Raw genomic sequence first — 27862 nt, forward strand, 5'->3', positions numbered from 1 at the left:
CACAGTGAGGAGGAAAGCGGTCGTCCGTCGATAAGCAAACATCCATGCCGCTCACATTTATTATGTGATGGAAGCAAAGAGTTACTGAACAGCTCTAATTGCGCATTTTGAAAGCTGTCCTGTTATCTGCCGAGCATACCACGACGCTAATGTGTGTGTTTGTTTGCGCGTTGCCCAGGTACATACCAGGGTGGGGCTCCATTTCAGGCATGTTTGTGGGTTAAAGTTTTCTTTGTGACATCTATTTTTGGCTGAGGCTATTTTCTGGAGCCAAGCGAGGCCTTTTGGCCACGTCACGGTCCTGACTTCTCTCTTCCCGCCGTTCAGTCCCACTCACCTGTGGACTGTTTCGTGCCTGTGCAAACCAAAACATTCCTCAGACTAATGGCCAACCACACCCTACAAGAGCGTGGAACGGCTCAGAACAAGCCACAGCTCTCACCCTCCAGAGACTGCTTCAACAAATGCCCTCATGACCCACCCTTGTTTTCAGTGGAAGAAAGAAAAAAGATTTTAGTCATCAATGAATCACATGCTGACGATGATTATTCTAAATGCGAGCGGCTTAAAGCAACACGAAAACAAGGCAAAAAGAAGTCGGCAGGTTTTACCGGTAAACTGTTGCTGTTTAGTCTAACAGGGACTGACGGGATCAATTAGAGGCCAGCAGCGGTTTCCCCTGCATGTTTAACCCGGCCTTCTGAGGGATATCCTCCACACTCCTATTTCATTTGCTCATCCGCGCACAAAGTACACGCTTATTTTCCCGCGCTGACACAGACCAGGGGCCTGCCTCGTAAATGAGGATTACTGCTTTGTGGGACAGAACCCTCTCTCAGTCATCTGGGTGACTTTCCAGAGACAGTAATTACTTGTACAAACAAATGAGGACAGATAAACTTCCTCAGGCCTCTGGAGATAAATCCATACTTAAAGTTGACGGTGTTGTTGCCCGGAGGGGTCTGTGGAGCACTAAGCTCCTTACAGCCACAGCAAAACAATGACAGTTTGCACTGAGAAGTTAGTGCCTGTGGGAGCTGATACTTTTTCAGCCTGTGAAACTGAGTTTGTCTTTTGGAGCTTAAGAGCAAACAAACGCTGTATTCTCTCCTGACTTGGAGAGGTTGGTCATTTGAGGCGTATTTCAAGTGTTTCTTGTTCTCGGAAAGCTCATCCCACCTTTTCTCGGGTGTGATTACACCACTGATGTCACAGAGGAAAACTTTGCTCAGTGTGTTTATGCACGCAATGGCTGAGCTGATTGTGTACACACACATGCACACACACACACACACACACACACACACACACACACACACACACACACACACACACACACACACAGCCGGTTGAGGTGACATACCACCCACCACTCACCAGCTGCTGGGTGGGAGTCAGTGGTTAATGATAATAAGATATCATGATATAAGGTGTCTGGCGATAAGGTTTGGAAGCAGAGCTGAAACAATTTGTTATATAAAAATCATAAAATAATCAGCAGCCCCTCAATTGTTTAAGACATTTTTCTAGACTGACAAACTCTGCAGGTTCCAGCCTTTCAGATGTGAAGATATCCGGCTTCAATTTGTCTGTGATGAAAACAACAAGATTTCGACTCTTTTGGTTTTAAATGGTATCATTTCAAATAATCCTTGTAAAAACAAACAGAACAGAGCAAATGCTCACATTTGAGAAGCTGGCATGATGCTTCTGCTTGAAAAAATGACACAAAAAAGTGTTAATAATAAATAAATATTAAGTCACGTGTGCAACGGTCAGCCAGTTATCTTAGCTTAGCACAAAAACTGTAAACATAGATTAAAAAAAACTTCCACCAACACCTCTAAAACTTACTAACCCGCTGTTCATCGCTGATGCTACCTCCTGCTTCTCCGTCTTTATGCTAAGCTAAGCTAAGCTAAGCTAATCACAACCTGGCTTTAGCTTCGTATTAAATGGTCAGAGATTATTTTTCTCATCAAACCTTCAAGAAGTGTTAGAGCTTATTTCTCACTGATGATTCAAACAGAGCAGCGGTCATGTGACAAATCACACTGAATACAGAAAAAGTAACCACATTGCAGCCATTCCTGTAAAACTGTGACTGGGCCTTCGGGAACCCGGGCTCATGTAAAAAGATTTTTCCAGGTGATTCACCTGCACATGCTACTAACCACCATTGTGTTGGCCACTCTGCCAAACTGTGCAGGAAATACACCTCAGCTTACAGCAGGAAGAGTTCAGGAGTGTATCACACTCGAGGCATGCACGTAACGATTTCTCAAACGCTCCTGGTCAGCTGCCTTTGCCTTCACGCAGCGCAGATGGGCAGCAAGCCAGAGGGGAGGTGAGAGCAGCCGCAAAGGTGGCAGTCAGAGGCGGTTAATCAGGCACTTGATGGAGTACAGCCTGAATGGGAGCAAACAAAAAGCAGCTGAGACTGGAATGTGAAATTACAGGTTGTCACATTGTGTTCGGGTAAAAATTTACAGCTTGGCATCAGCAATACAAAACAAACTGCAGAAGCTGCATTATGCAACAAGTCATACAGATGCAACAAAGGAGGCGCTTTCTGCGACTGCATGTGTGCAATTATCTTGTGTTATTCGCGGTTTGGGTTGTGTTCGTTGACCTTGGGACAGAGGACAAAGCTCTTAGTTTGTTCGATGGAAGAAGATTGTCGAGCGAACCTCAAACGTCTCACTGATCCCAACTCATGGGGATCTTTTCACGTCATTCTCGTTCGGGACAGACTGGAGGATGGATGCCAAATGTCTGAGTGATTGTAATCACCTGATATTCTTTCCTGCGTCCACAACTGTGTTGTGCAGGCAGAGTTCATAAACAGTGCGCTGCATCTACTCGAGATGAGAAGTAAATGAGCTATTCAAGAGAGAGCCCCTCAGTCGACGTGAAAGCTTGCCAAGCACACTTTATTTGCACACGAAAGGCCAACACAAGGTGAAGTCAAGGTGAACGGAGAAGTTTCCTGGAGAGAGGCAGGCGAGCCTGAAATGAATAAACGTTTAACAGCAATTGTTCTTATGTAGATCCACCGGTCATGTTTTGAGTTAGCTTACTTCTTCTTCGTTGTAAAGCGGCCTTTGTGGGTGATATGCTTGAACAACGTTGCTTTATGTCTTCACAGAAAAAGAAACTCCATGCTGACATATGTTTACGTTGTTTGTAAATCCCCCTCTTCTATTTCGGCAGCCAAATGTATTTTGAAGTGACGGTCGATGCCAGTGTGGAATAGACAAATGTGTCACAGCCAAATAAATAAAACCAGCAGGTGGTAGAAGGCTGGTGTACAATTCAGTCCCTAATTAGCGAGGGCCTAATTAGCTTGGACTGGATAGGAGAATATGAATGGCATTTATTCTGAGAGCTCCTTACAAAGGCACTCAGCGAAGAGCAGAAACCCCTTATTATGCAAGTGCCACACATGGCGCTTGACAGTGCGTGAGCTAGCGTCGAGAAGAAACAGCCATACGGTCTTGTGCATATTAAAAAGCCAGTTCAGAGTGGAGCATGCAGGCACGTGGCCACACTCAGAGGAGGGAGCAGTCACTCTTCCAGTGACACTGCAGCATGTTTTTATATATACTGCACTGCCCTTTTGAGGAGGACGTTTTGAGGCAGTTTGCTGCACATTTACCCACAAAGCCTTGTGAGTAATATTGCGAGGACAGAACAGAGGGCTGTCAGCCTGAGAACATGGTAATGAGGTCAGTGAGATAGACCAGTGCTGCAGTTTAGACTCCCTGAGCGAACTTAAGAGGAAATGGCACACTAAACTGCAATTTGTGGTTGAGTGGGTCATAAAAACAGTCCTAACTTCTGGCTAATTTGTCACACGTTGTCCTTTACTTCCCACACATTCAAGCAGAGCCCCTGATTCTAAATTAAAGCTGCAGGAACTCTGAGTTACTAACGCTTTGTTGCTCAAAATCTAGAACTTCTCCATATAAATATCACGGGATAATTGGTTTTCAGTGTCAAATAGTTGCATTTGTGTGTCTTGAAATGTGACCTCGCTCTCAATTCTACATGGACGTGACCATATTTTAACACAAACACCTGAGAAAACCATGTGTGACCCAAAACATTGTCATGCTCAAGAAAGGCTGTGGAAAACACAGAAGCGTGAGGGTATTTTTTTTTTTGTCTTTTTAACCTTCGTAAAGCTGCAAGAAATCAAAAATCAAAGCCATTTTCACAGCTTTTCATGCCCTCAGTTAAAATGTGAATATTTTCTATGACTTGTCATGCCTTGAGATAATTGTTCCAGTCATGCAAAGAGGCATGCGGTGTGAAGGAATACAATTCAGATTTGACAAAATGTGTAACAAGTTCGAGCTTTTCTCCAAGGCCGGTGCAGTACACTGTGATGTGGAGTGATTTTCTGAAGAGGCAGTTTCATTGTTCAATTACTTTTGAGTTATGGCTGAAGTAGCACAGTCACGCCCTTGTTAGCCGGCAGTGGGGCTGTCACCTCGCAGGCCATCGAGCGGCCCAGTGAAGCGGAAGCTGGAACAGCGTGTCCCAAAACAGCACCATCAACATCGACAGTTAGAGCAGACACTTGGCTTTTGTTCAGCAAATCGCTGTCGTGGACACTGACTGGACAAGTAGATTCAGTGTCACCACCTGACCTAAAATCCCATCCCACGCCCTGCTGAAACTGTCCCCAATTTGGTGAAACACTCTTGCTTGTCCTGTTATTGAAAGAAATCAAATAATGCGATAAAAGGCAAATGGTTTAATCATTCCACTCTTTTTTTCTCTCTGACGAAACATTCAGCGCCAACCTTTATGTTAATATCCAGTGCTGGAACAGCCAAGGTGAGGGGGTTTGTGATAAAATCAAGCAGCTTAAGTTCAACATGTATTTGACTCTGTTGCCCCCTGTTGTTCAGTTGTAGTAACAGCAATTTTTCCTGAAACTGATCCACAATAACTGCATTTATTCTGACAACAAAATATATAAGATGCTCCTGTTTACTGTCCACCGACTGCTGAGTCCTGTGACGACTCCAGCTGCCTCTTGAGTTCAGCCAGTTGTCTCTCCATGTGGAAGATGTCGTCGGACATTTGCCTAAAGCAGACACAGTTTAGGAGCATTTCATATGTAGAACGTTGTACTTGGAGTAGTCTTCCTCCAAACAGTCTCCAAGGTGGAACATTCTTGTCGAATTAATGTGAAAATTTGATAAATCCTATTTCAAATGTATCAAAAACAACAATATGTGTTATGTATTTTATGGCTTTTCGCTGGATTTGGTCACATGGGCACATTAATGGAACTTCCCATCCCAAAGTGTCCAGAAGCACTTCTTAGTTGTTTAAATATGGATGGTGTCGTCACGAGTGCTGTATTTGCATTTCTGATTACCTGTGGGCAGCCTGGGCCCTGCTGAGCTGGCAGTGGAGGCGCTTGACGATGGCTTCATAGCGCCTGTTCTGGATCTGTAAACAAAGATTTTCAATATATACATAGAAATTAGAGCCATATTGCTCTGGTGAATTGCAATATTTCCATTTTTAAAGGAAAAACGGCAGAAATTGGCTGATTCCAGCCTCTTAAATGTGATCATTTTCTGGTTTCCATGCTCTTCTGTGATAGTAAACATACAATATCTGAATGTAAAAGGAAGTGGAAAATAGCAGTTGCAGGCCGACTGTAAATAATCAATAAATTCACAACCTCTCTTTGCCAAACCTCAATGTCTTTCTTTATCTGGGTTTGCGTTTCAAACTCTTTGCGCAGTTGCTCTTTCCTCTCAGCTGTCGTCTTCCTCATCCGAGAAATTTCCCCCTGCAGAGCATCGATCTCTCTCTGCGGAACATTGACCGAAAAACAAACAACGTGATCTGTGAAGTTTCAAAATATCATTCACCATCACCCAGATCATTTTCTCCACCTTGGCCATCTGCACTGTGTTTCCATTTGGATTCTCCAAATCTCCCCTCAGCTCCTCTTTCTTTTGTGCCAGCATCCTGACCAGTGCTCTCTTCTCCTCCAGAACTTTATGGGCCTCTGTCTGGCTCGCCGCGTGCAAAACGGCTGCTCTGTGGCCCTCCATCTTTTTTCTGTAAGCACTGAACCTTGCCAGTGCCATGCGAGCGTTCTCCTCCTCCTCGCTTATAGCGATCTGGAGCTCTGTGTTCTCCTTGCTGATGGATGCACAGCGATCATACAGGACTTTGGCCTGCCGCTCCAGGTGCTCCATCTCGCCCTCCAACAGTGGGATTTCCCTCACTTTGGATCTCAACTCCTGCTCTGCCATCTCTCCTCTCTTTTCAACATCTGAAAGAGTTTCCTGGAAAAGGAGGATGACATCCAAACCAGTGACTAACCCCCAAAGGTACATTTTTAAGATGCAAAGGCTTTATAATAAACAAGTAGATGACACATACACATGGCTCTTTAAGAGAATAGTCAAACTTGCTCAATAAATGTTTCATAAAATTGTATTTCTACTAATTGATTGCCATCTTTTATGGTACGTATCCGCTATATTCGGAGAAACACTTTTCATACTGTATAGTTTAATGCCAGAAAAAGCATAATGGAGATGATACTTTGTGTTAGCTTGAATCTAAAGCGAATTTAGCTTGTCTGAAGGTGAACCTGCAGGGAGCTGAGTGACTTCTGTTTCTCTTTCAGGGCCTCAGTCTGAGCGCAGCCATGTTGAGTGATACCCTCCACCATCCTGGCAAATGAACACCCAGGCTTCTCCTCTGTTCCTGAGAGACAGTGGATGAAAGTGTGTTAAAGTTTCTGTTAGGAGCCAAGAAGTGAGATCTTGCTCGCAGTATTTTCAAATGTCGTCTTTGGATTTTGGCAGGCTGATGTAGGTTAGACACCCAGACCACATGACCAAATGTTAGGGCTTAGCTGAACTGACTCATAGCTAATTGATGTGTAGCTCCAATTAAACGAGCACAATTCAAAGCATCTGATCAGGTAAACATTGGCTAATACTTGGCTAACAAAGCTAGCTAAAAATTGGTTAAATTTCCTTACATATACTCAGCTACTTAAACACAATTTTGCGTATTTATTTACTGTTAATAAGGCTGTTTATCATTAGTTAATATCATCTTACCATTTTCACAGGGTCCACAGCTTGACATTTTGACAGCAGTTAGTATACCTCACCAATATTTACTTAATGCTAAATGTCAAAACACTAGCCAAAACCGTTTTAACACAGATGATGTCTAAATGTCAAACTTTGGAGCCAGTGACGGTGTTAACTGAGATTATATTTTTTCTTAAACTTAATTATTGACCAAATTAATTAATTAATTTTTCAAACAACAACAACATATTATCTTTGTTAGGCATTTATTAGCCGATTTGCCGTCTCGATCGCACTACAGTTCCCAGAGTTCGCTTCTTCTATTCGACCTCTTCTCACAAACTACATCCGGTGTCTCATCCGGGTAGCCTTAGTTACAGCAGCAATGATATTTGACAGTTGTAAACACTTGAACAACACGTTTGAAGATTGTTTTTGCTTTACTCGTTGCTCTGTAAATGTAGTGAAATGCTCGCTAATCGCTGGTTTCAGCTGTGCTCTTTGTGTAGCCGTGTAGTTTACAGCACCAGAGGAAGAAGAAGAGCAGGATGGAGGACACTGACAGGACACAGCAATCTGAAATGTGCTACCATCACAGAGGTGCAACACTGGGGTACAGCAGCACCCAAACGCTTCTGTCACAGCGATTTGGGGGACTTGTACAAGACTGAGTCTGTTCAGAGGTATATTCAGCAGCTCATGGAGGAGCACAGAGAGCTTAGTGAGAAGCTGCAGCATGCATACCTCAGCGAGTCAGACAGGAAAGCGCTCATAAAGAGACACACAGAGCTGCTGCCTCTGGCAAATGTGTTTGAGAGGCTGGAACAAGCCCTGAAAGACCACGAGGAAGTCCTTTCACTTCTGCAGAGTGAGTAGCTTTTTTTAATTCTTGTACTTCTGTTGGTAACAATTGTCAAAATATAAAGATAAAGGGGTGTACTTTTTCTGGAGTGATACAGGAAATAATGTATATAACATAACAGCATTCCTGTCTTTTATTATTTTGGTACAGAAACCTCACCTTCTGTTTTCCCCTGACTCGCAGGTTCAGCTGATACCAAAGATGAAGACGAGCAACTGACCCAGCTGCTGAAAGAGGAGGACGCACAAATGTCCCGCAAAATTTTAGCCCTGAGAAAAGATGTAAGAATACAAAGGTATGATCGCATATGTGCAGAAATGTGTTCAAGAACATTTTATGCTAATGGCTGCGCTTCTTGCTCTCCAGTTGATGAAATCTCTTGTGCCCCCTGACCCTCTTGACTCCAGTGATATTCTGCTGGAGGTTGTATCAGGACGAACAACAGGAGGTACAAACGGATGCAAACAGGCTTTTTCTCCACCAAACCTAAACTTATCACTCTAAAAATCAGTATGTTTTCTGAATTTGTGTTAATGTGGTTTCAGGTGACATCTGTCAGCAGTTCACCAGAGAAATGTTTGACATGTACCAGGGTTTTGCCTCTTACAAGAACTGGGACTTTGAAGTTTTCAACTACACTCCTTCTGACTATGGTCAGTCACCGATTGATTGATTTGTTTCTGTATTATTACACTCAAAAAGAAAATCCAAAATGTAGCATGTTGAAGTGAAAACACTTAGTTCCAACATGGTCTCAAGTGCGAGAGAGTCACGACTCTCAGAACAGAGCCGTCCTTAATGATCTGAGCTTCACCCGCGCTTATATTGCTGTGACACATCTTTATTGTGGTTTGCAGGTGGTTTGCACCATGCAGCCGTTAGAATAGCCGGGGAGAAAGTGTACAGACATCTGAAGCACGAAGGAGGAACACACCGGGTGCAGAGGATCCCTGAGGTGGGCCTCTCCTCCAGGATGCAGCGTATCCACACGGGAACCATGACTGTCATTATCCTGCCTCAGCCAGTGGAGGTACGCTCTCCTCTTCGCTCTTTGTTAGCTGCTTCTTCATCAGTCCGGTACGATTCAAAAGTCTGTCTTTGTGTCCTGTGTCCACAGTTTGACGTCCACATAGATCCAAAGGATCTTCGCGTCGACACATTCAGATCGCGAGGTGCGGGGGGCCAGAGCGTCAACACAACAGACAGCGCAGTGCGCATCGTTCATCTTCCCACCGGTAAAGTGCGCCACAACGGTTCTGGAGCCGCTCCGGACTGGAAACAGCTCTGCTTTGATTTCACACAAACACCGGGCCTCGTTGCTATTCATCATTTTCGTGGTTACCTTAACAGGTGTAACTGCTGAGTGTCAGCAGACTCGATCTCAGCTGCAAAACAGAGACACCGCCATGCGAGTGCTGAAGACCAGACTGTACCAGAGCATGATGGGTAAAGAGACAGAGAACAGGCAAACAGCACGGAAGCAGCAGGTGAGGGAACTCCTCTCGCAGGGACACACTTTTGTCAGGACAACGAGTTTTCCTTTTTTCTTATCTGTTTACTCCCACGTCGCTATCGGCAGGTGGGCACGCGCTCTCAGTCAGAGAGGATTCGGACCTACAACTTCAGCCAGGATCGTGTCACGGACCACAGGACTGGATACGTTACAAGAGACATTAAGGTTAAACATTAAACGAGTGTCAGTGGGCCTCCAGCCTCTGCATGAATCATGAGAAACTTAAATCTGTGAGCCTTTCTTGTCATTTTCCCGTCACTTTATTGCCTTTTCAGTCGGGTTTGTTTCGTCCCAACTCTTTCTGGTTCTGGTCCATGTGTAGGAGTTCATGAGAGGAGGGGAGGATCTCGACGATCTGATCTGTGACCTCCTTCAACACGCAGAGATGGAGGCTCTTCTGGAGGTCGTGGAGAGCAGCGGGCGCGGCAAACCACCACAGTCTGGACAATCTGCAGACTGACACCCACCAGTTAGTGCACTGAACATACAGTGGTGGATGCGCTCGTCTAACGTGTCCTCCAGTAATTTGACTGCATGCCAGGGCTGAAAGATATGATCAAACACTGAGAGGTATTTTTTTTAGTAATAAAATATTAAGTGTTTTGTGTCAATTCCCTAAATAATGCCACGAGTCATTTTTATTTCTAAATTAATACTTTCAGATGACAATTAAGCAAGTTAAAAGCTGTACATATCAACTAAAACTGTTCATATACACATAAGTACATATCGCTAAAGTCAAATATGGTACAAAATTTCCCAATATATTTTTAGCATTTTCTGCTTTAAGTGGGAATTTGTCATAATCAAACCTTTTATCCTGGAAGAGTTTTCAGCATCAAGTTCCAGGGCAGGCACAGACCTCAGTTCCGTTTACTGTCGGCAAGTCTTCTCTGTGGTTCTTTGCCAGTCAGGGTGCGGCGAAAGCACCTATCAGCGTGAGACACACTCGCACCCAAAGCCTGTCACACCCTGCGTGTGCGTGCCAGCTGACCAGAAATATCCACTATTTGTTTTTCCTCATTTATTATCAAAAAGTGTTTTCTTTACCGCGGCTGGCGCCTGTTTCAGTGACATCCATCACTTTCATTCTTTATTCAGTTCAGAAATAATTTTGCTGACAGCGTTGTGCTTTAGCACCCGGACAGTCGTGAAATACCGAGATCCCATTTTACGATCTTTAATCCATTCTGCTTTATCAAAGTATAACATTTGAACTGACAGATATGACAATGGCGTTTTCATCGGGATGGCTTGGTAGTTTTTCATAAATTACACTGGTAAAAAAATACAGATATGGAAAATAGAAAAAGTTCTTTGATTTGCTCTCTATGGGTACATCTGTGCTTACCAGACTACGTGATCTGCATTAATCAAATTATCGTACTGGGATATGACAATGTTGTATGCATGAAATAAGATGAGAAAACTCAAGTACACCTTCATTATGACACTTTTTTTTTTTTCTCGTTAAGCAATGGCATCAGAGTGACTTTGTCTTCAGGTTTCACGGGCCAATTTGTCCAAAAACTCTTAATTAAAATTAAAAAAAAAAAAAGATGATTTCATGCATCTCTGGTATAAAATAAAAAAACAAAAACACTCTTAATGCATTTAATACACTTCAAAGATCAAAACAGTGCATCCAAAAAGTTCCTAGAAAGAGTTGTATTGTGAGAAAGTCTTATTCTGCTGCATTTTGGCTTGACGTTTGGGTCAGTCGTCGTTGTCTCGCTGTCGGAGGCTCCTGGATTTGCCGTTCTGCGTCTTGTTTTTCTTGAATGAAGCGGGTCCGCCTTCCTCTCCAAGGGATGTGATGACGCGCTCCTTGAACTTCGGTTTTGGCTCGGGCGGCAGGTCGGCTGGAGCGCCGGCCGTGCTCGACTCCACCTGGGGCAACTGTAAGTCCACGCTGGCACTGGAGACGAAAGAAAAGGGAGCAGTTAGAGCTTTTTTGATACCTGCATCTTGTCTTTATCGCAGTCTGTACGCTGCATATCAATCCACGGTCTATCAGTATCTTAATCCACCATTCTAACAGCACTTACTATGGATCCTCCTCTTCCTGGATCCGTTCCCAGACCCCATACGGAGTCGCAGTTTTCGGTCGTTTGGCTTGCGTCTCCCTCTGTGTCACCTGTTCCTCTTTCTTCTCCTCAGGTTCAGCTGTTGTGCTTTGGACCTCTTCCTCTTTTTTCGTGTCCTCAGGGTCCTCTTTGGGAGCATCTTCACTTACTTGACCTTCTCCCTCCTTTTCTGACGGCTCTGCTTTCCTTTTCTGAAAACAAAAAATGAAGAAAACCGATGTCTGGAATTCTGTTCTGCTGAATCTTGACAAGCCGATGTGAAAATTCTGCTTTATTCTGCCGGGACTCCTCACCCTGAAGCTGATCTTTGGGACCCTGGGCTGCTGGCTGGCTTCTTCTGGCACTTCAGCCTCCTGGGATGCCAGGGCCCCACCGGAGCTCTCCTCTTCACCTGAGAGGGGCTCCGGCTGAGGGGCTGAAGGCTCCTCCTGACTCTGTCCCTCCTCGTTGGATCCAGATCCAGGTGCCTCATTGGAAGGATAGTCTGCTGGCTTCTCCCAGCTGGACTCTGAGAGGTGAGGAAGATAAAGCAGACAGGATCTCCAAAAACTCAGAAACAGAATCCAGAAGTAAAAGAATTCAGTCGTAATTAAGATTTTAGATGCGTATAAAGTTTTTCCAACCTCCAGTTTCTGAGTTGTAGTAATATGTGTAACCATCAGGACTGACAGCTTCCATCCAAGGACAGGCTGAAGAGCTCTAGAGACAAACACAATATTTATGTTTAAGTGCTCGTTTGAAATGACAATAAACTTAAAATGTACACAAACTAAAATCTAAACCTCAGTTTGTCCAGGCTGTGTGGAGGCTGAACTTGCTCCCTTGAAGCCTTCTGGTTTGTCCCATTGAGATTCTGTATTTCAAATACAAAGACAGCGTAACACACAACCACACTGGAAAAATTAAATCTGACAAAGAAGTAGAAAAATACTGTGGGATTCTGTCAAAGAGGCCTTCAGGTCATCCTCACCTCCAGTTATTGTGTTGTAGTAGTACGTGTTGCCATCATCTGCCTGTCCTTCAACCCAAATCTCCACTTCTGTTTGGTCACTGGACATCTTGCTCGCTTTCGCTTTCTTGTCCTTTTTTTTCGTCTGAGGCTTCACCTGAGGTCTCACCTGAATTTTCACCTGAGGTTGTGGCTTTGTTGTTGTTGTTGTTGTTGTTGTTGTTTGGCTTGGTGAAGCAGACCCTAACGTACAAACGCATTATTTAAAATGTCATCAAAGAGCAAATGCTCCTCCTGAGCAGCCCACCCGTTCCACAGTATTTCAATAAAATGCCAATTACCTGTAGATTCCCTTTCCATCCTCTTCAGATCTTCCTGATACGCCTTCAGCGCGGCGTCCTCCATCGCCGCAAACTCTTTGGACATACGTTCCTCCTGCTTCGCCTTGTCAAGGCTCTTCTTTTTAATCTGCAGAGAGAAAGATAGCATGAGATGAGTGGCAGCAACTAGTAGCCAATAAGAAGAGAGCTTTTGAGTCAGAGTGTTATGTCTGGACCTTATCTTTCCTGCCAGTCCTGAGAGGGGTGCCAAGACCAGCAAGTATTTCTTAGATGCTTGTGCTTGTGTGTGTCACTGAGAAACATCATTAATGACTGTTGATAATGTCTAATGTTTCATGTGGATCGGTGTTTGTGAATCAGCAAGCAGACTGGGAACCACATGAATTCAGAAGATCAAATTCAACTCTCATGACTTGACATGGAGTATGAATATGAGTAAACTCTAAAGTGTAACTGTAAAGTGCAGATAACTGGCCCACCATTATCAAAAATCCAATCATTCATAACACTCCTTTAACTTCATTTATTATTCACATAGTTTACTAAATTAATGGTAGCATTTCACTCCTGATAAGTGGAGTGATTCAATCCTTGTGAACAAAGAAAGAAAGAAAGAAAACATATATAGAAAAATTAATACCTCCGAGATTTTTGCAGCCACATTTTCTTTGTGGTTTTTCCCTCTTTCGTGGAACTCAATGCTCTGCAGAGCAAAACAAACATTAGCGTAAAATGAGTGGAAGCTATCCTCAGCAACATGAACTGTTCGCTATCTATCGGCCGACTCACAGGCTTATTGTCCGCAATCCAGCATTTGCAGTACTGACAGAATTTCCTTGGTTGTGACTTCCAGTAGTCAGCCCTGAAAATACACAAAATTGGCGTGAGCTAACAAACACGACTCATTTAGATTACCTTTAGCATGAACAGCTAAACGGGCTAACTGGCTGAATTCCTGGCCAGGGTTCATTATTTAACTGAATGTGCTTTATATCTTAACGTAAACAACACGTCCCAGAGTGGATCTCACGACTTACATCTTCAGTTCTAGTGGTTAAATACGACCCAGAGTTTAAAACCAACCAAAAAAAGAGGGGACCGCTTCCCACATTTCTAGGATGACAACACAGTCCACTGGTGATGACGCCATCGCCAGTCGCCGAAGAGACGAATCTTCAAGCAGGTAAAAAATGTTAAAAACGCCACAAACACATTGAAATAAATAGGTAAATAAAAAAATCGAAAGTTTTCATATTGATGAGGAATTACAAGGTCGATAAAAAATAAACATCACATATTTTGTTGTACCGTAGTGAGCTAATAGAGAAAGAACAGAAAAGTAGATCCCAGTTGACCGCAGGCTGACAAAATCCTTCACGCACTCACAACTACACCGCAAACTCCTTAAAATTATTAATGTAGTGGAAAATGGGCTTTACGTGTTTTGAAATCAGTCCCCAACGAGGCATATTACATGTGCTCTTTTTCATGGTCCACTTTCCACCGTATACAACGTTTGTCCGCAGAGATGTACACATGGTACTTCGTAATAGTAATTACTGAGTGCTATTTAGTTTGTGGTTATCTGATGAAACGTGAATGTATTTAGGAACATGCAATATGTAACCATATATATTATCATGATGATGAATAATGAAGTCACAAAACCAAGGCAGATGAAAAAAAGTTCAGGAGCTGACCTCAATATTTTCAGTTAAATGGGTAGAAGGTTATATATTTGTAAAAATCTGTTGATGCCAACTAAATTTGATGACAGAAATCAATGGCAGTCGTCATATGAACGTATATATAAACTGTAAATCACGTCTTCTTTTCAACGTCCCATATGGTCTAGCGGTTAGGATTCCTGGTTTTCACCCAGGCGGCCCGGGTTCGACTCCCGGTATGGGAACATACTTTTTGCCGTTCGCCTATGGAAACTAAAATGATTGCATTGATTGCCATGTGAAAGGAGAGTCTAATCAAAGAAAACGAGCAATCGCTGACAGAGAGTGATGTATGTATGAGAGAATAAAAATGACTCTCACCTGGCAATGGCCATGTTAAAAACGTTTATATATGTTATTAAACAAATTTGTCTGAATGTGACGAATAAAAGAAAAATTAAGTATGGGGTTACAAGATTGCAAATTGCTAAAATGTCAAGGCAAGCATAGAGAGAAAAAGTATATTATCCAATTTACTTTTTCGCACTGCTCGAGCGCCACTGATTACGTCATCACCGGGGGCCAGGACGAACATTACGTTTGAATTCCGCGACTGACCCACCGCCCCCCGTCTTTGGTTGATCCTGATCCGCTTAGCCGGTGGTAGTAATCGGTTTCCTACCCAGTTCGGTGCTGAAGCTCCGGGGCTGCCCATGAACGGCACCATGGCCGCGTCCTCACACCGGATAATGCTGGGGCCGCTGGTTGCTGCCATAGACCAGGGCACGAGCTCCACTCGGTTTTTGGTAAGACGAACGTGAGCGGCACAGCGGGAACTCCCCTCCATGCTAGCTAGCCGTGTCACTTCTGGCTCATTAATGTGTTAAAGCTGTCAGGTGTCCTTGGGGGAATTTTTAAGCTTGTCCTTTTATTAACGAGCGTGTAGCCTCGAAACCACAATGCGGGTTTGTAACCGCAGTTTTTTTCGTTTGAACGACACTAAATGAGGTGTGTTGTTGGTTAAAAAACACGTAAATTACACCCAAAGCTCTTAATGATGCAACGTTGAAGTGCTCGGTATACCGCCATACACTACGCCATTTAACACTGCAATATTGCAATTATTAAGGCATCAACGCATCCTAGATTTATGGATTACACTCATTAAAAGGCGGATGAAGTGAAAAAAAAAAAGTTTTCACTCCATGATAATCATAACATACTAGGCTGCTACATATTTTAGTTGTTTCCAGCAGTGCCTGAGGGCAGCAGTTGAGTATTTCTTGTGGGGAGGGGCAGGACTTCATGTCAAACATCCTGAATAACCAGGCAGCTTGGTATTCTCTACCAAACAGACCTCTTTTTTTTTTTTTTTTTTTTTTCCCAAAGCAAAAATGTGACAAATTAAAGCTCCACAAATGTGCATATTTGCTGATGTGTGGGTTGGGAAAATAACTGTGGCATAGTTTTTGGTTATGATGAATCCAGATTTTGTTGTTGTTTTTCCATGTGGTGCGTTCAAAGAAGCGATGTTTAGATTTATATTGTGGGTGTGGCAGAGAGGCAGAGTTTTATTGGCACCTCACACTGTCAGAAGCACAGGGCTGACAGATGGCTGAAGTGAGTTTTTCCTCTATAGTCTCTAAACTTCTATAGAAAGAATCATTTTAATTGTAGTTTTTCAGTGAATATTAGTCTGTTTTTGAAATCCTAATACTTTAGCAGGAGTCTTGACTTCTCATGTGAATCTGGTGAATGCCACAGGACATGTGCAGAGGTATTTTTAGCTGTGATAATTGTACTGTGAGATGGTGATAGTGGCTGTGCAACAGTGGCGTTGTGTGTGAAAACCCTGCGCAACTTCAGAGCGAGGGCACGGTTGTAATGCAGTGGAAAATTCTCTTCCACAGAGGATTGCATTGCTCTGTCTTAAAATTGTCGCCTGTACTGTTCAGCCTCGTCTCCAGTTGCAATATTGTTCCTTTTCAGTTGTTATTTCTCCCCCGAGCAGCTGTAATAATTGGATGTGTGTGCTTGAAAGTCACTGAGAGTCTATTAAAGCAGGTGTGGGATTCAGAGGATGCCAGTTTGGGCCCTTTTACTGCTGGAAAAATCTAAATTGCAAATGGGAATCAAGAATCCCCTCCAGCATCCATGTGAAGGACTAAAAAGGAGGCTTTGTGCAGGGTTGCAGCGTTCACACGCGCCGTCGACTTCCTTTCGGTCGAATGAAGGCTAAAGTGATGTGTCGCTGGCTGAAGCGACATCCTTTCTCTTGTGCTCTTTTTATCTTTGAAGGTGTTTAATTCCAAAACAGCAGAACTCCTGAGCCATCATCAGGTGGAGATCAAACAGAGCTTCCCCAAAGAAGGGTAAGTGAAAACATCCAACACGGCCCCTGAAAGATGCACACATGGTTTGGAAGTGAGTAAATCTGATTTGTTGTGATTTTTCCCATCCTAATTGTCAGATGGGTGGAGGAGGACCCGAAAGAAATACTGCAGTCAGTGTACGAGTGCATGGAGCGGACGTGTGAAAAACTCACTCAGCTCAACATCGACATCTCGAACATTAAAGGTGTGCAGGCGTGCGGCTGGCACATCAGTTTCCTCTATTTGAAAGAAAAGCATTATGATGGACGCCTCTCGCCCATTGTAGCTGGAATAGGCTCCAGTCCCCCGCAACCCCGAAAGGGATAGGCGGTATAGATGATAGATGGATGCATTATGATGGAACATCTCTGAAAATCTGTGCTTGAATTTGTCCAGCCATCGGAGTGACCAACCAAAGAGAGACCACGCTCGTTTGGGACAAAGAGACGGGGGAGCCCCTCTACAATGCGATCGGTAACGCTTTGAATCTCCCTGCTGCCGGTTTGTTGTGGTTCCTTTGTTGTCGCTGTAATCTAACTGCTGCGTTTTTGTTCAGTTTGGCTGGACCTGCGGACCCAATCAACAGTCGAACGTCTAATTAACAAAACTCCAGGAAGGAATAAGAACCACTTGAAGGTGAGCTCCTCTCTGTTTAGTCTTTTTTAATTCGTGTTTATCTCACTAGAAAATATTTTATTCCTACATATTTATTGATATATATATTGATTCGCACATGTGAACCATTGCAAGCAGCAGCACTCGTAGAGGTGTTTACGTCGCTGTCATCCCGCAGCATAAAACAGGGCTCCCGATCAGCACTTACTTCAGCGCGGTGAAACTTCGCTGGCTGATGGACAACGTGGACGAGGTCCGCGAAGCCGTCGTGTCTCACCGCGCTATGTTTGGCACCGTGGACTCCTGGCTCATTTGGGTAAGTGAAGACTTCCCGCCTCAGTAGTTGTCCAGATGAAGTTTTCTCTGGAGAGACGGCGACAATTACGGAGCTCGCTGACTTTTTGCTTGCATTTCCGGTGGCTGTCCAACAGTGTTTGACTGGGGGGAAGTCGGGCGGAGTCCACTGCACAGATGTGACCAACGCCAGCAGAACCATGCTGTTCAACATTCACACTATGGACTGGGACCCAGAACTTTGCAAGTACGGCAGCTGCCTTTTATTTTGAAAATATCCCTTGTAGAGATCACTCTTTTATTTTGAAGTTCATGCCATAGTCATTTATACATTTGAAGACTTTAAGAAGTGGGAAAAAACAGCATGATCCAGTGATAACTGCATTACTTTGTGATGACCTTGTACTGAAATTGTGCTTTTGGTGCCTCATTTTTACTGCTTTAAATGCGTTAAAGCAACAGAATAGCTTCAGAATACGTTTTTATTGCAAGCAAATAACAAATAGATTGAACTGACTTAATTATTCACGTCCTGTTTCGATTCCCATCAGATATTTTGGTATTCCCATGGAGATCTTGCCCAGAGTGCGGAGTTCTTCCGAAATCTATGGCCTCATGGTAAGCACGCATACATCCGTTAACTCTGTTATTTCAAATTTCAATTTGAGTGTTTATATGAGCTGATTAATCCTAATGATCATTGCCATGTCTAGTGTGACTAGGCCACTAATAAGATGATAGAGGTTTTGTTTTTTGTGTTTTTTCAGTTAACGTGCATTTCAGAAGTGCACGAAGGTTGACTGAGGAATTCTTTTAGGCATTTTTTTGTGTGTGTGCCATTGTCTCTCTTCTCTCACTGGTAGAAAATATGTTCTAGCCGGGTAAGTAATACTCGCCATCACTACTTTCCTCACCCCGCAAAGTTGACCCGTCCCGCTTCTCCGTGGCCAAAGCGATCACTTGCCATCACACAGTGCATTTCCAACATTTATATGAAGGCAAAAGTTTCAGTAGCAGATTGGAAGAAGGTAGTGTCAACAGGTCAGATGTTGGTCAGATTGGGCATTTATTTAATTTTTCCTGCTGACACGATAACATATTTTGAGCAAATTTGCCAAATTGCCAGAATAAGTAACACCATGTAGATGTGGCCTGAAAAACATCTAAAATTTCAAAAAAAATATATATATATAATTGACCCAAACCACGTTCCTGAATTGTTATTCAAGCTTTTCCTCCTGATGCATTCAGACACACTTAATTAACACTTGACTTTATGTCTCTGCACGTTCCCTCAGCTCTATGGAGCTTTATCGCAACTGTAGCTTATTGTCTTGGTTTTCCAGCCTGTGTTTTTACTGTTGAGCTCAGTCTTGGAGCTTCATTTCCAGATGCAGCAGCCAGCTGCTTTCAGCAAAAGACACGACCCGCTGCAGCACCAAACGACAGACAAAGCTATTAGTCGGTTGGTGAAGCAGCTAAAGAGCAAGATATTTCCCTCAGAAGTTTGTGGAGACCAAAATCGGAGCTAAAAAGAAAGGAAATATTGGGCTTGTGTCCATTGTGTGGCCAGAAACTCCACACGAAAGCTAAGGTTGCTCTGTATGAAACGAAAAGGTCACGGTATGTCGGTGTTGTGACCAGTGCCTTCACTGATTTCGGACCGAGCAAACACACAAGCACGAGGGCGCTCACTCGCACACACACAAGCTGACCTGGAAATGTACTGGATGGTCCCCGTCCCTCGTTGCTTCTGTCGTGGCATGCTCCTCGGCCGGTTGTCGTTGACGCCCACAGCTTTCCTGACAGACCGTCCACAGTCCCCAGTAACATCCCATCACGTGTCCAAAATCTCTTCACTCTTTGGCACATTTTTTTAAACCTTATCTTCTGTCTTGAAAGATCTAACCAGAACGGAGTGAAGACATTTTCATTTCTGAAGGGTCACACTTGCCCTTGTTTCCCCTCATTGTTGCAGGATGCTTCATCATAAAAAACTGGTAGAATTGAAAGTTATTTGGCTTCTTGTAGCCAAATAATGAGTAAGTCCCTGTGGTTTCAGTGTTGTTGTCAGGGCAAAGTTAAAAATGATGTTTTTCCATCAATGACTGATTGTATTTGTAATTCATATGGAGTGACTGCTATCAAATTCTTATTTTATCAACAAATATGCATAATTTCTGTTTTTCAAATCGGCCCTCATCGACAATTTATGCATATTTTTCTTTATGAAAGCAAACAGACAAAATGATAAGATCTCCCTATTTGATATCCCGCAGCTGCAGGCATGTCCAAGATGCTGTTGAAACCCAAAAACGCAACAAATTAGAGAAGAAACAAAACACTTCACCATTAAAATGCACCGCTCAGGCATTAAACCGGTTACTTTTCTCTGTTAACAGAAATCTGGAGCTCTTTCGGGTATCCCCATTTCAGGGGTAAGTTGATCTCCGTTTTTCCTTTCCAGCATCGCCTCCGTGCAGTCAGTGCTCTGATGTTTGCTGACAGGTGTTCTGTCAAAACAGTGTCTCGGGGATCAGTCCGCAGCGCTTGTCGGACAGATGTGTTTTCAGGACGGGCAGGCGAAAAACACGTACGTGGCTTTGCGTGTTGGCCCGTCATCACTGTGGCTTTCTTAATGTGCTTCTCTGCAAATGTCTGTGTTTGCTAAATGTTTGATTTATTTTGTGTTTCAGGTATGGAACTGGCTGCTTTCTCCTGCGAAACACTGGACCAAAGGTACATCACAAAAGATTTATGTTTTCATAGAAGCAGTGACATCCCTGCATACAGTTGAAACGGTGGCGTTTTTCCCGTTTCTGTTGTTTTGCAGCCCGTAATGTCAGATCACGGTCTTCTCACCACTGTGGCGTACAAACTCGGTCGAGACAAACCTGCCTGTTACGCGCTAGAGGTACAGTATTTTCCAAGCACAGTTCGGTCGGTGTGGTCGTATGTTCCTCAGTTCACAGGTGGTTTGTTTTTTCTGGTACTCGTCGCAGGGCTCTGTGGCCATAGCAGGAGCTGTGGTTCGTTGGCTGCAGGACAATCTGGGGATCATCGGATCTTCTGAGGAGCTCGGTATGTATGACAAATCAGATATGACAATTCAGAGAGATACAGGCCACGTTCTCCTGTATTTTCCTTGCTTTTATTTCCGTTTCTCTCCCCGTGTAGAGAAGTTGGCCGCATCGGTCGGTACATCCTACGGCTGTTATTTTGTTCCCGCGTTTTCGGGTCTTTACGCACCGTACTGGGAGCCCAGTGCGAGAGGGTAAGACCGAGAGCGTCTGTGTCACGTAGTTAACGCTTCTTAACATTCACACAGCCTGCTGAAATAAATCTTTCTCTGCGTCACAGGATCATTTGTGGGTTAACTCAGTTTACTAACAAGAGTCACCTCGCATTTGCTGCGCTGGAAGCTGTTTGTTTCCAGACACGAGAGGTAAGGTCCTTCTCGCATCGGTTATCAGAGAAAAGCATTTGGGGCTGACGCGTGGCGCACGAGCTTCGTGCAACGCGAAGTCCGATCAGATGCAGATATTTATTGTCATAATGAGGATATATGTATGGACGGCAGATACTGGACGCCATGAATCAGGACAGCGGCATCCCGCTAACTCAGCTCCAGGTGGACGGAGGAATGACCTCCAACAGGTTGCTGATGCAGCTGCAGGCGGACATTCTCTGCATCCCCGTCGGTAAGATTTCCTTTCATTCGTCAACATCTGTTTTCGTTATTCTGTGATGTTGGAGTCAAAAGCGATAAGTCTTTACAGTCATAATGAAGAAATGCTGGCGCCGGTTGTTTACTTAGCAGCACGGTCACAGACACTGGATGTTTAGAGGAGGAGACGTTTGTCTTTGCACATGACAAAGATGTGTTTACAGCACAGTAGATATATCCAAAGAACATAAAACAAACTGTTACACTTTACTGCCCTCTGCTGGCATCCTGTGGAACAAGATCAGGTGGAGATGAGGTCAAACAGTCAGCATGAACAGATAAAACGTGAGTGTGGACGAGCACAGAGGAGGAGCAGGGTGACATGTCTTCTACTGATGTCGCTCCTTTCAGTGAAACCGTCCATGCCCGAGACCACAGCTCTGGGTGCGGCGATGGCAGCGGGAGCAGCAGAGGGGGTGAGCGTGTGGAGTCTGAGCCCAGAGGACCTGAGCGAAGTCACCTCGGAGAAGTTCGAGCCTCAGATCAACCCCGAAGGTACAGCAAGTAGCTCTGCGTTGTTGCGCGTTCGAGAGCTGCCGCTTCAGAAGTAAAAACGTCTCCATGTCCGCGCTTTGCAGAGAGCGAGTGTCGGTACGCTCGATGGAAGAAGGCGGTGCAGAAATCCATGAACTGGGAGACCACAGAGCCCGTTGGCAACGGGAACGGTAGGCAACACCAAATTCAGATTCAGATAATTAAGATTAATCCATAATGCTGCAGTTCATAACGTGCTGGACCAGAACATGCCCGAAGCTCAATCTGCAACCACAGGACACTGAATCTGTCCTCCGTTCAGAGAAAAGACAGTCCAAATTTAAACTTCTAAATATGTACATGACACTACAATCTAAACTCAAAATGTAAATGTGACTTAATTGACATGAAATGTAGATTATTTTCACAGTGATGGAGGCAGACCGAGGCATGTTTTTATGTTCTTTTCCCTTTGACTTGAATAAAGCTGATCGGGGTGTCTTTTGTCTCCTCTCTCTGAAAGGTGAAACTAGTATCTTCAGCAGCGCCCCGCTGGGGTTCTACATCATGGGCAGCATGTTGATGTTAATTGGTGCAAAATACCTCGCAGGTCAGTGCCTTCCTCAGTGAGGTGAAACGTATTCTTTGCTGTTGCTTTGTCATCCTGTTGCAGCTGTACATTTTTGTTGTCATTTCTGTGAAGCGAATGCATTTATGCTCATTGTAATTATTATCATTAGATTCGGTTTAGATCTCACTCTTCTTTCCCACTCACGCTCCACGATATCATCAGCATCTTGCATACCTTCAGGGTTTTGTCACATGATCCAGCCTGACGTTAGGCGCGCCGTGTTTGACGACCCTTCTAATGTCTCTCTTCAGGCCACGACTAGACTCCGACTCCTGGAGGCGTGAAAGCAGAGAGGACAGTGGAAACGAACGCTCTTCGTGCTGGACCACCACTCGTCCTCTCTGTCTCTCGTTTCCTGATGGAATCTCATGAGACAGATGCTCCTGCTGAGTCATTCTGGAAATCCGGGACGAGTTTGAACTGACTAATGGGACTTTTCCTGTATTTTCCTTTTTTTATTTGAATGCATTTTTCTCTGCAGCAGACAGGAGGACATTGATACTGTAGATTAATGTCATTCATTCATTAGGAATGTGCATGGACTATGTGTTTTTGTTGACATGCTGTGAATATCTGAGCTTATTTATGCAGAAACTCCACCCACTGTACTTCACATCGCTGTAATCTTTCCCCAGCCGTATCAAGCGAAGTCCGCAGTCTAATTGTTGTTCGTCATGTCACCGTTCCCCTCGAGCGCTTGTGTAACTTATTTGTGAGGTGTTGTTTGAGACCCTCCACTATGAGCTACAGAGGAATTCTTAGAGCACTTTATATTTTTATTTTTGTCTTGTGGGAGTACACTTAGTGGTCACTTTATTAGGCACGCACAATCTGAATTCCACTTTTCCATCTTAAAGCCAGCTTGAAGCACCTGTCAACATTACGCACATGACGGCCTTTAACGACATCAACGAAAGCTCATAAAGTGGCCGCTGTGCGTGCGCCGTATATTTTCAGCGTATGTTGGGATTGAACCCTCAATGCGATGTCCCAGATGTGCTGAGCTGTTGCACTGTTTCAAATGAGCGGACGAGTTCATCTCACGTCTGCAGGAATAAACCCATTTAGTTCAGAATTGTGCTGGTTTTCGGTTTTATATCCTGCAAACACCTGTGAATCTAAGGAAGTACCCAAGTGCTCATCTGAAGAGCAGATTTCAGGTACTTGAGTCACAATACAATAAATGTCATGTTTGACCTCATTGTTGGAAATAAGTGCTTTTTCCGAATTAGATGCAGCAACAAGTTGAGACAGGAGCAACAGAAGACTGGGAAAGTCCCTGGCAATTTTGCATTTATTTTGATTTGACGCGTGCGCCAAAAGCGGAACTAATGCGACGCAACGTTCCACACGGGTAAATTAGAGCGGCGCACCCAAACATTGTAGCCTGTCAGGTGAGGTGCTGCTCACTGAGGGAGAGCTCAGCAACGAGTCTTGTCGAGAGGAGCAACGATTTCTCCAGTTGCAAGAATCGGAGGTAAGCGAAACAATTTCATGTCGTAAGTGACTTGTTGTCCTTGCATATAACCGCGTTACTGTTGTTCCTCTCACTGCTAATGAAATTTGGAAATGTCTGCTGTCGATATGTTAACAAACGTGATCACGTCTAAGCCTACTGTATGTCCTTAAAATAGCGCTTTCTGCTGTGAATTCTCTTTTGTGTTAATGTGACTCCAACGTTTCTTTTTTGAAGTAAAAACTTGGCCTACATTTTGAAATACATGCAGATATACCTGCATCAGTCAATAAATGTTGTAGCTGCGCCCTTTGTTTGCTGTACGTCTTTCTACAGATATCAGCAAGTCCAACGATGACGGACCAGTGCAGCCCGCCTTGAGTATATTCCCAGCCGCTTTGATGGGGGACAGAAGACGGAGCTTCAGGCTTGAATGAATGTCATGATGACACTGTTATTGTTTCAGCACCTGCTTTTAGAAACTGGAAAAAAAGCAGCTATGAGAGATGCACAACCGCCGTATCCTGTGGCTGTAGTGTAGTCCTTCTGTTTTATTAAAATTCAGTTGATCCAGCTTTGTGCCGATTCATTTTTTTATATTATTTATTTTGAAGTTTCAGTGTTATTGTTAACATAATATGTATAAACATGAATTAATAAACATTAATGTAGATGTCATGTGCAAAGAAAAGACAAAACAACAAGGATAAATAAAAGACAAAACAAACAAACGAGCCAAAAAATAGCTTATAGTTTCCATCTGGAGAGTAAAATTAAGGAGTCCATTCATAATCTTCACAAGTAGACTAATAAAAGTAATAATTATAATGAAAATACAAACAAGTAACAAATATTCTTGTCTGTTTATATTTTTCGTACCAGTTCATTTGAACGCAACTCCCAGACATGAATTATATAGTTGATAAATTTATATAGAGTGCAGATAAAGAAGCAAATCCTCCCCAAAGCAATGTCTATGTTGATATTTGGTTGGGCCTGGATATATATATTTATATTTATTTATATAATTCTACGATGAGGACGTCTCCCACATTGAAATTCCTTCTCGTTGTTTTTTTTTGTCTTTTCTGTAAGAGGGGTAGGTACTCTTGTGTCCACCTGCGCCATATATTGCATGTCTCCAACGGCAAGACACATAGAGATCATCCTTTGAGAAGACACCTGGTGGAATATTTGGCTGTGTTCTCATCAGTAGCAGATGGTTTGGGGTCAAAGCCTCCAAATCATTGGGGTCATTTGAGGGCGTTGTTATGGGCCTGTCATTTATGATGCTTTCTACTTCACATAAGAGTGTCTGCAGTCCTTCATCATCCAATATCCGCTGTTTTAACGGGACTCTTCTCTTCTGCTTAAAAAGCGGCGTACATGAGCTGGTGTTAAGTGAGTGTGCTACCTCTATGTGAACTGCTCTACTGGTTGAACATGCGAAAAGCACAACATATCTTTTCGCTCTGCCACGACCTCTACTGACCTCAAATGGGCCTAAGAAATCCACGGTGGTGTTTGTGAAGGGTGGCTTATCTGGCAACAACCGATCTTCTGGCAAATTTGCCCTTTTTTGCTCACCTGCCTTAGCATGTAATCTTGTCTTGTGAGAATGTCATTTCTGCCTGAGTGTCCTGTCTCTTCATGTATTTGACGGAGGATGAGCTTGGCATCCGTCGGCATCGCAGCTCGACTTAACCGTCCTCCTACTCTGAGTACTCCATCTTTCAAATGTGGATCCAACTTAAAGATATGACTATCTTTCCTTACGTGATCTTTCTCTTCTTGCAGGGCTTTGAGCTCCTCTGCATATTTTCCCTTTCTGACGCAGGCGAATTAACTCCAACTCTGCCTTGTCAAGATCTTCTGTCATGAGCGTTTGTTTTTCAAAGCTTTGTTTGTACTTGAGCTTCCTTTGCTGGAGCAATGACTCTGCTTTAGATGAGTTGTTTTCACTGTTACAGATTTCATCTTGAAGCTCTTTTCTTTTCTGTCTCTCACCGTTGCTTTCTTGAGTTTGTACCAGCTTGAAAAGTGATGAGTCATTGTATCCGACCTCTCATCTGCTTGTATCAGAGACACTTGGGCTGATCTTTTGACCTCTGCATCATTTTCTTCGTGAGTGAATGAGCTGGTCTGGGCGTGCTGGCCAGTCTTAACAGGATCTCTGGTCCCTGCATCCAGTTTTCATTCTGCAGCAGACTCTCAGCGCTTCTTCCGGTACCCTGGTGGCGTACCCCTTGTTTAACAGCTCTCTCATGAACCTGTCATATTCCTCGTGGAAGTCAGGGTCCCTGTGAAACTTCCTCTTGAGGCTTGTAAGATGCTGCTTAGATAGAGGTCTGTTGTCAGGCATTTTCATGTCTTTCAATGGTAGTCCGATGCAGTAGTGACCATCAACTATCCGTGTTATTTTTTTCACTGAGTCGAGGAACTGACGGTCTGCTTGTGACATCTCAGACTTGTCATCATACTGTATCCTCTGTCTGGGAAGTTGGCATGGTACAACTGAGTCAACAGATTTTCCACACAGGACACGGAAATGTGATTTGCAGAGTGACTCATGATGTTTTGGTTAACCGTAGTAGAGCCTCTGAGCGGGCCGTTGATAACCCATCCAAGGGATGTCCTTACTGCATACGGCCCATCATCTCTACTGTTTATTATCTGCCGAGGTTCCGTGGCTTTATAGACGTCAGCGCCTACAAGCAAGCCAACTTCTGCTTCAGTGTCAAAGAATACGAACTTCCTGAAGGTAAGGCCACTGGTCTACATCTCTCTGCAGAGGTATGTTGTCCTTTTTCACTGGTATACTTGGTTGAGTGAACACCTGTGGAAGATCAATGTGGTTCTCCTCTTCCAAGCCACACACTTCTAAATCTAAGAGAACATGAGCGCTCACCCTTTTCTCAGATCTTACGGTCGTGAGTAGGACCTCTGCTTTTCTTCCTCGCAGATTAAGCTGCTGCACAACCTGGTTAGTGCAGAAGGTTGCCGTGCTTCCTAAGTCTCAAAATGCAAAGACCTACATTATTTGGTTACTTCTTTTAGACTTAATCTTCACTGGAACTATGGGGAGAATAGTTTCCCTGTTACCTGCCCCAGTATCTCTACTGCTTTCATTCTCCGCCTCTACAAAGGCACTTAGTCACCTTGCTAGTGACTTCTGTGTGTCTTATTTTCATCCCTTTCTGGCAAGGCTGGAGCATCCTTTGTGACATTCAAGATACTTGGGTGTTTTCCTGAACACTCCTTGCATTGCATCCTCTTGCGACAATCCTTGCTCAGATGACCTGGTGTGGGTCCTTTACTTATTAGAAGCCTGATTCTGTCCTTGGGAGTCTGTTCCTTTATCTTCTCACAGACCTCTAAAGCGTCGCTCTTTTTACAGTAAATGCAGGGACCTTGAAAGGCGTCAGCTGGTTTGTCTGGACCCTGCTGCTTCTGTTGTGGCTGTTGAGCACCACCGTTAGGTTGTCCATCTCGTCCATGAACTCCACGTCATTCATGGTGTTTCGACATCCTATCAGAAATAAAGCATATGCATGTAAAGCTTTCCTGTCTTCTGTCTTTCTCTGTGGCTATTCAGGAGCTTTATTCACGAAAGCTGTGGCTATTCTCAGCTCGTCCCCATAGTGCTGTCGGAGAAGCCTCCTTGCTTCTTTATAACCTTCATCTGGCCTCGTGTGTTCACAGCTAGGAACTGGGTTGCGAGGTTCTCCACTTGTGAACTGCTGCAGGTCTAACCTGTCCTGTCGCTTTGCAGTCTTACTCTCAATA

At 43.9% G+C, this 27862-nt stretch overlaps 4 protein-coding genes and 1 non-coding gene across 6 annotated transcripts; 3 read left to right on the plus strand and 2 right to left on the minus strand.

The window, feature by feature from the left end:
- Positions 1–5001: 5001 nt before the first annotated feature.
- On the minus strand, positions 5002–6715 carry LOC139328056 (coiled-coil domain-containing protein 122). The gene is made up of 5 exons (XM_070958169.1): positions 6635–6715; positions 5925–6323; positions 5723–5839; positions 5396–5469; positions 5002–5098 (listed from the first exon to the last, which is right to left on the minus strand). Exons 1-5 carry the CDS (start codon positions 6713–6715, stop codon positions 5002–5004), a joined length of 768 nt encoding a protein of 255 aa, XP_070814270.1.
- A 712-nt stretch (positions 6716–7427) lies between these two features.
- On the plus strand, positions 7428–10489 carry mtrf1 (mitochondrial translational release factor 1). The gene is made up of 9 exons (XM_070957898.1): positions 7428–7956; positions 8134–8231; positions 8317–8398; positions 8496–8603; positions 8808–8980; positions 9068–9185; positions 9301–9437; positions 9530–9628; positions 9786–10489. The coding sequence occupies exons 1-9, from the start codon at positions 7557–7559 to the stop codon at positions 9921–9923; spliced, it is 1353 nt and encodes a 450-aa protein (XP_070813999.1). The 5' UTR covers positions 7428–7556; the 3' UTR covers positions 9924–10489.
- A 421-nt stretch (positions 10490–10910) lies between these two features.
- On the minus strand, positions 10911–14009 carry wbp4 (WW domain binding protein 4). Its single transcript, XM_070957897.1, has 10 exons — positions 13878–14009; positions 13630–13702; positions 13481–13543; positions 12841–12967; positions 12521–12742; positions 12333–12403; positions 12174–12249; positions 11844–12058; positions 11512–11741; positions 10911–11381 (listed from the first exon to the last, which is right to left on the minus strand). Coding segments are annotated over exons 1-10 (1281 nt in total). The 5' UTR covers positions 13880–14009; the 3' UTR covers positions 10911–11179.
- Positions 14010–14680: 671 nt separating this feature from the next.
- On the plus strand, positions 14681–14752 carry trnae-uuc (transfer RNA glutamic acid (anticodon UUC)). Its single transcript has one exon. It is a non-coding gene; the product is annotated as a tRNA-Glu (tRNA).
- A 326-nt stretch (positions 14753–15078) lies between these two features.
- Positions 15079–24384, plus strand: LOC139327691 (glycerol kinase). Of its 2 annotated transcripts, XM_070957603.1 has the most exons (21): positions 15079–15313; positions 16806–16879; positions 16978–17084; positions 17276–17353; positions 17436–17515; positions 17673–17810; positions 17926–18035; positions 18340–18406; positions 18652–18669; positions 20191–20226; positions 20314–20381; positions 20485–20527; positions 20622–20702; positions 20791–20869; positions 20966–21062; positions 21149–21233; positions 21369–21489; positions 21867–22010; positions 22094–22180; positions 22513–22599; positions 22872–24384. In XM_070957603.1, the coding sequence occupies exons 1-21, from the start codon at positions 15221–15223 to the stop codon at positions 22880–22882; spliced, it is 1704 nt and encodes a 567-aa protein (XP_070813704.1). In that variant the 5' UTR covers positions 15079–15220; the 3' UTR covers positions 22883–24384. The 2 variants fall into 2 exon arrangements, with proteins under 2 accessions (XP_070813704.1, XP_070813705.1); XM_070957604.1 differs by lacking the exon at positions 18652–18669 and having other exon boundaries at positions 15117–15313.
- Positions 24385–27862: the final 3478 nt, after the last annotated feature.

This window comes from Chaetodon trifascialis, chromosome 24, assembly GCF_039877785.1.
Source record: "Chaetodon trifascialis isolate fChaTrf1 chromosome 24, fChaTrf1.hap1, whole genome shotgun sequence".
NCBI classification, from domain to species: domain Eukaryota; kingdom Metazoa; phylum Chordata; class Actinopteri; order Chaetodontiformes; family Chaetodontidae; genus Chaetodon; species Chaetodon trifascialis.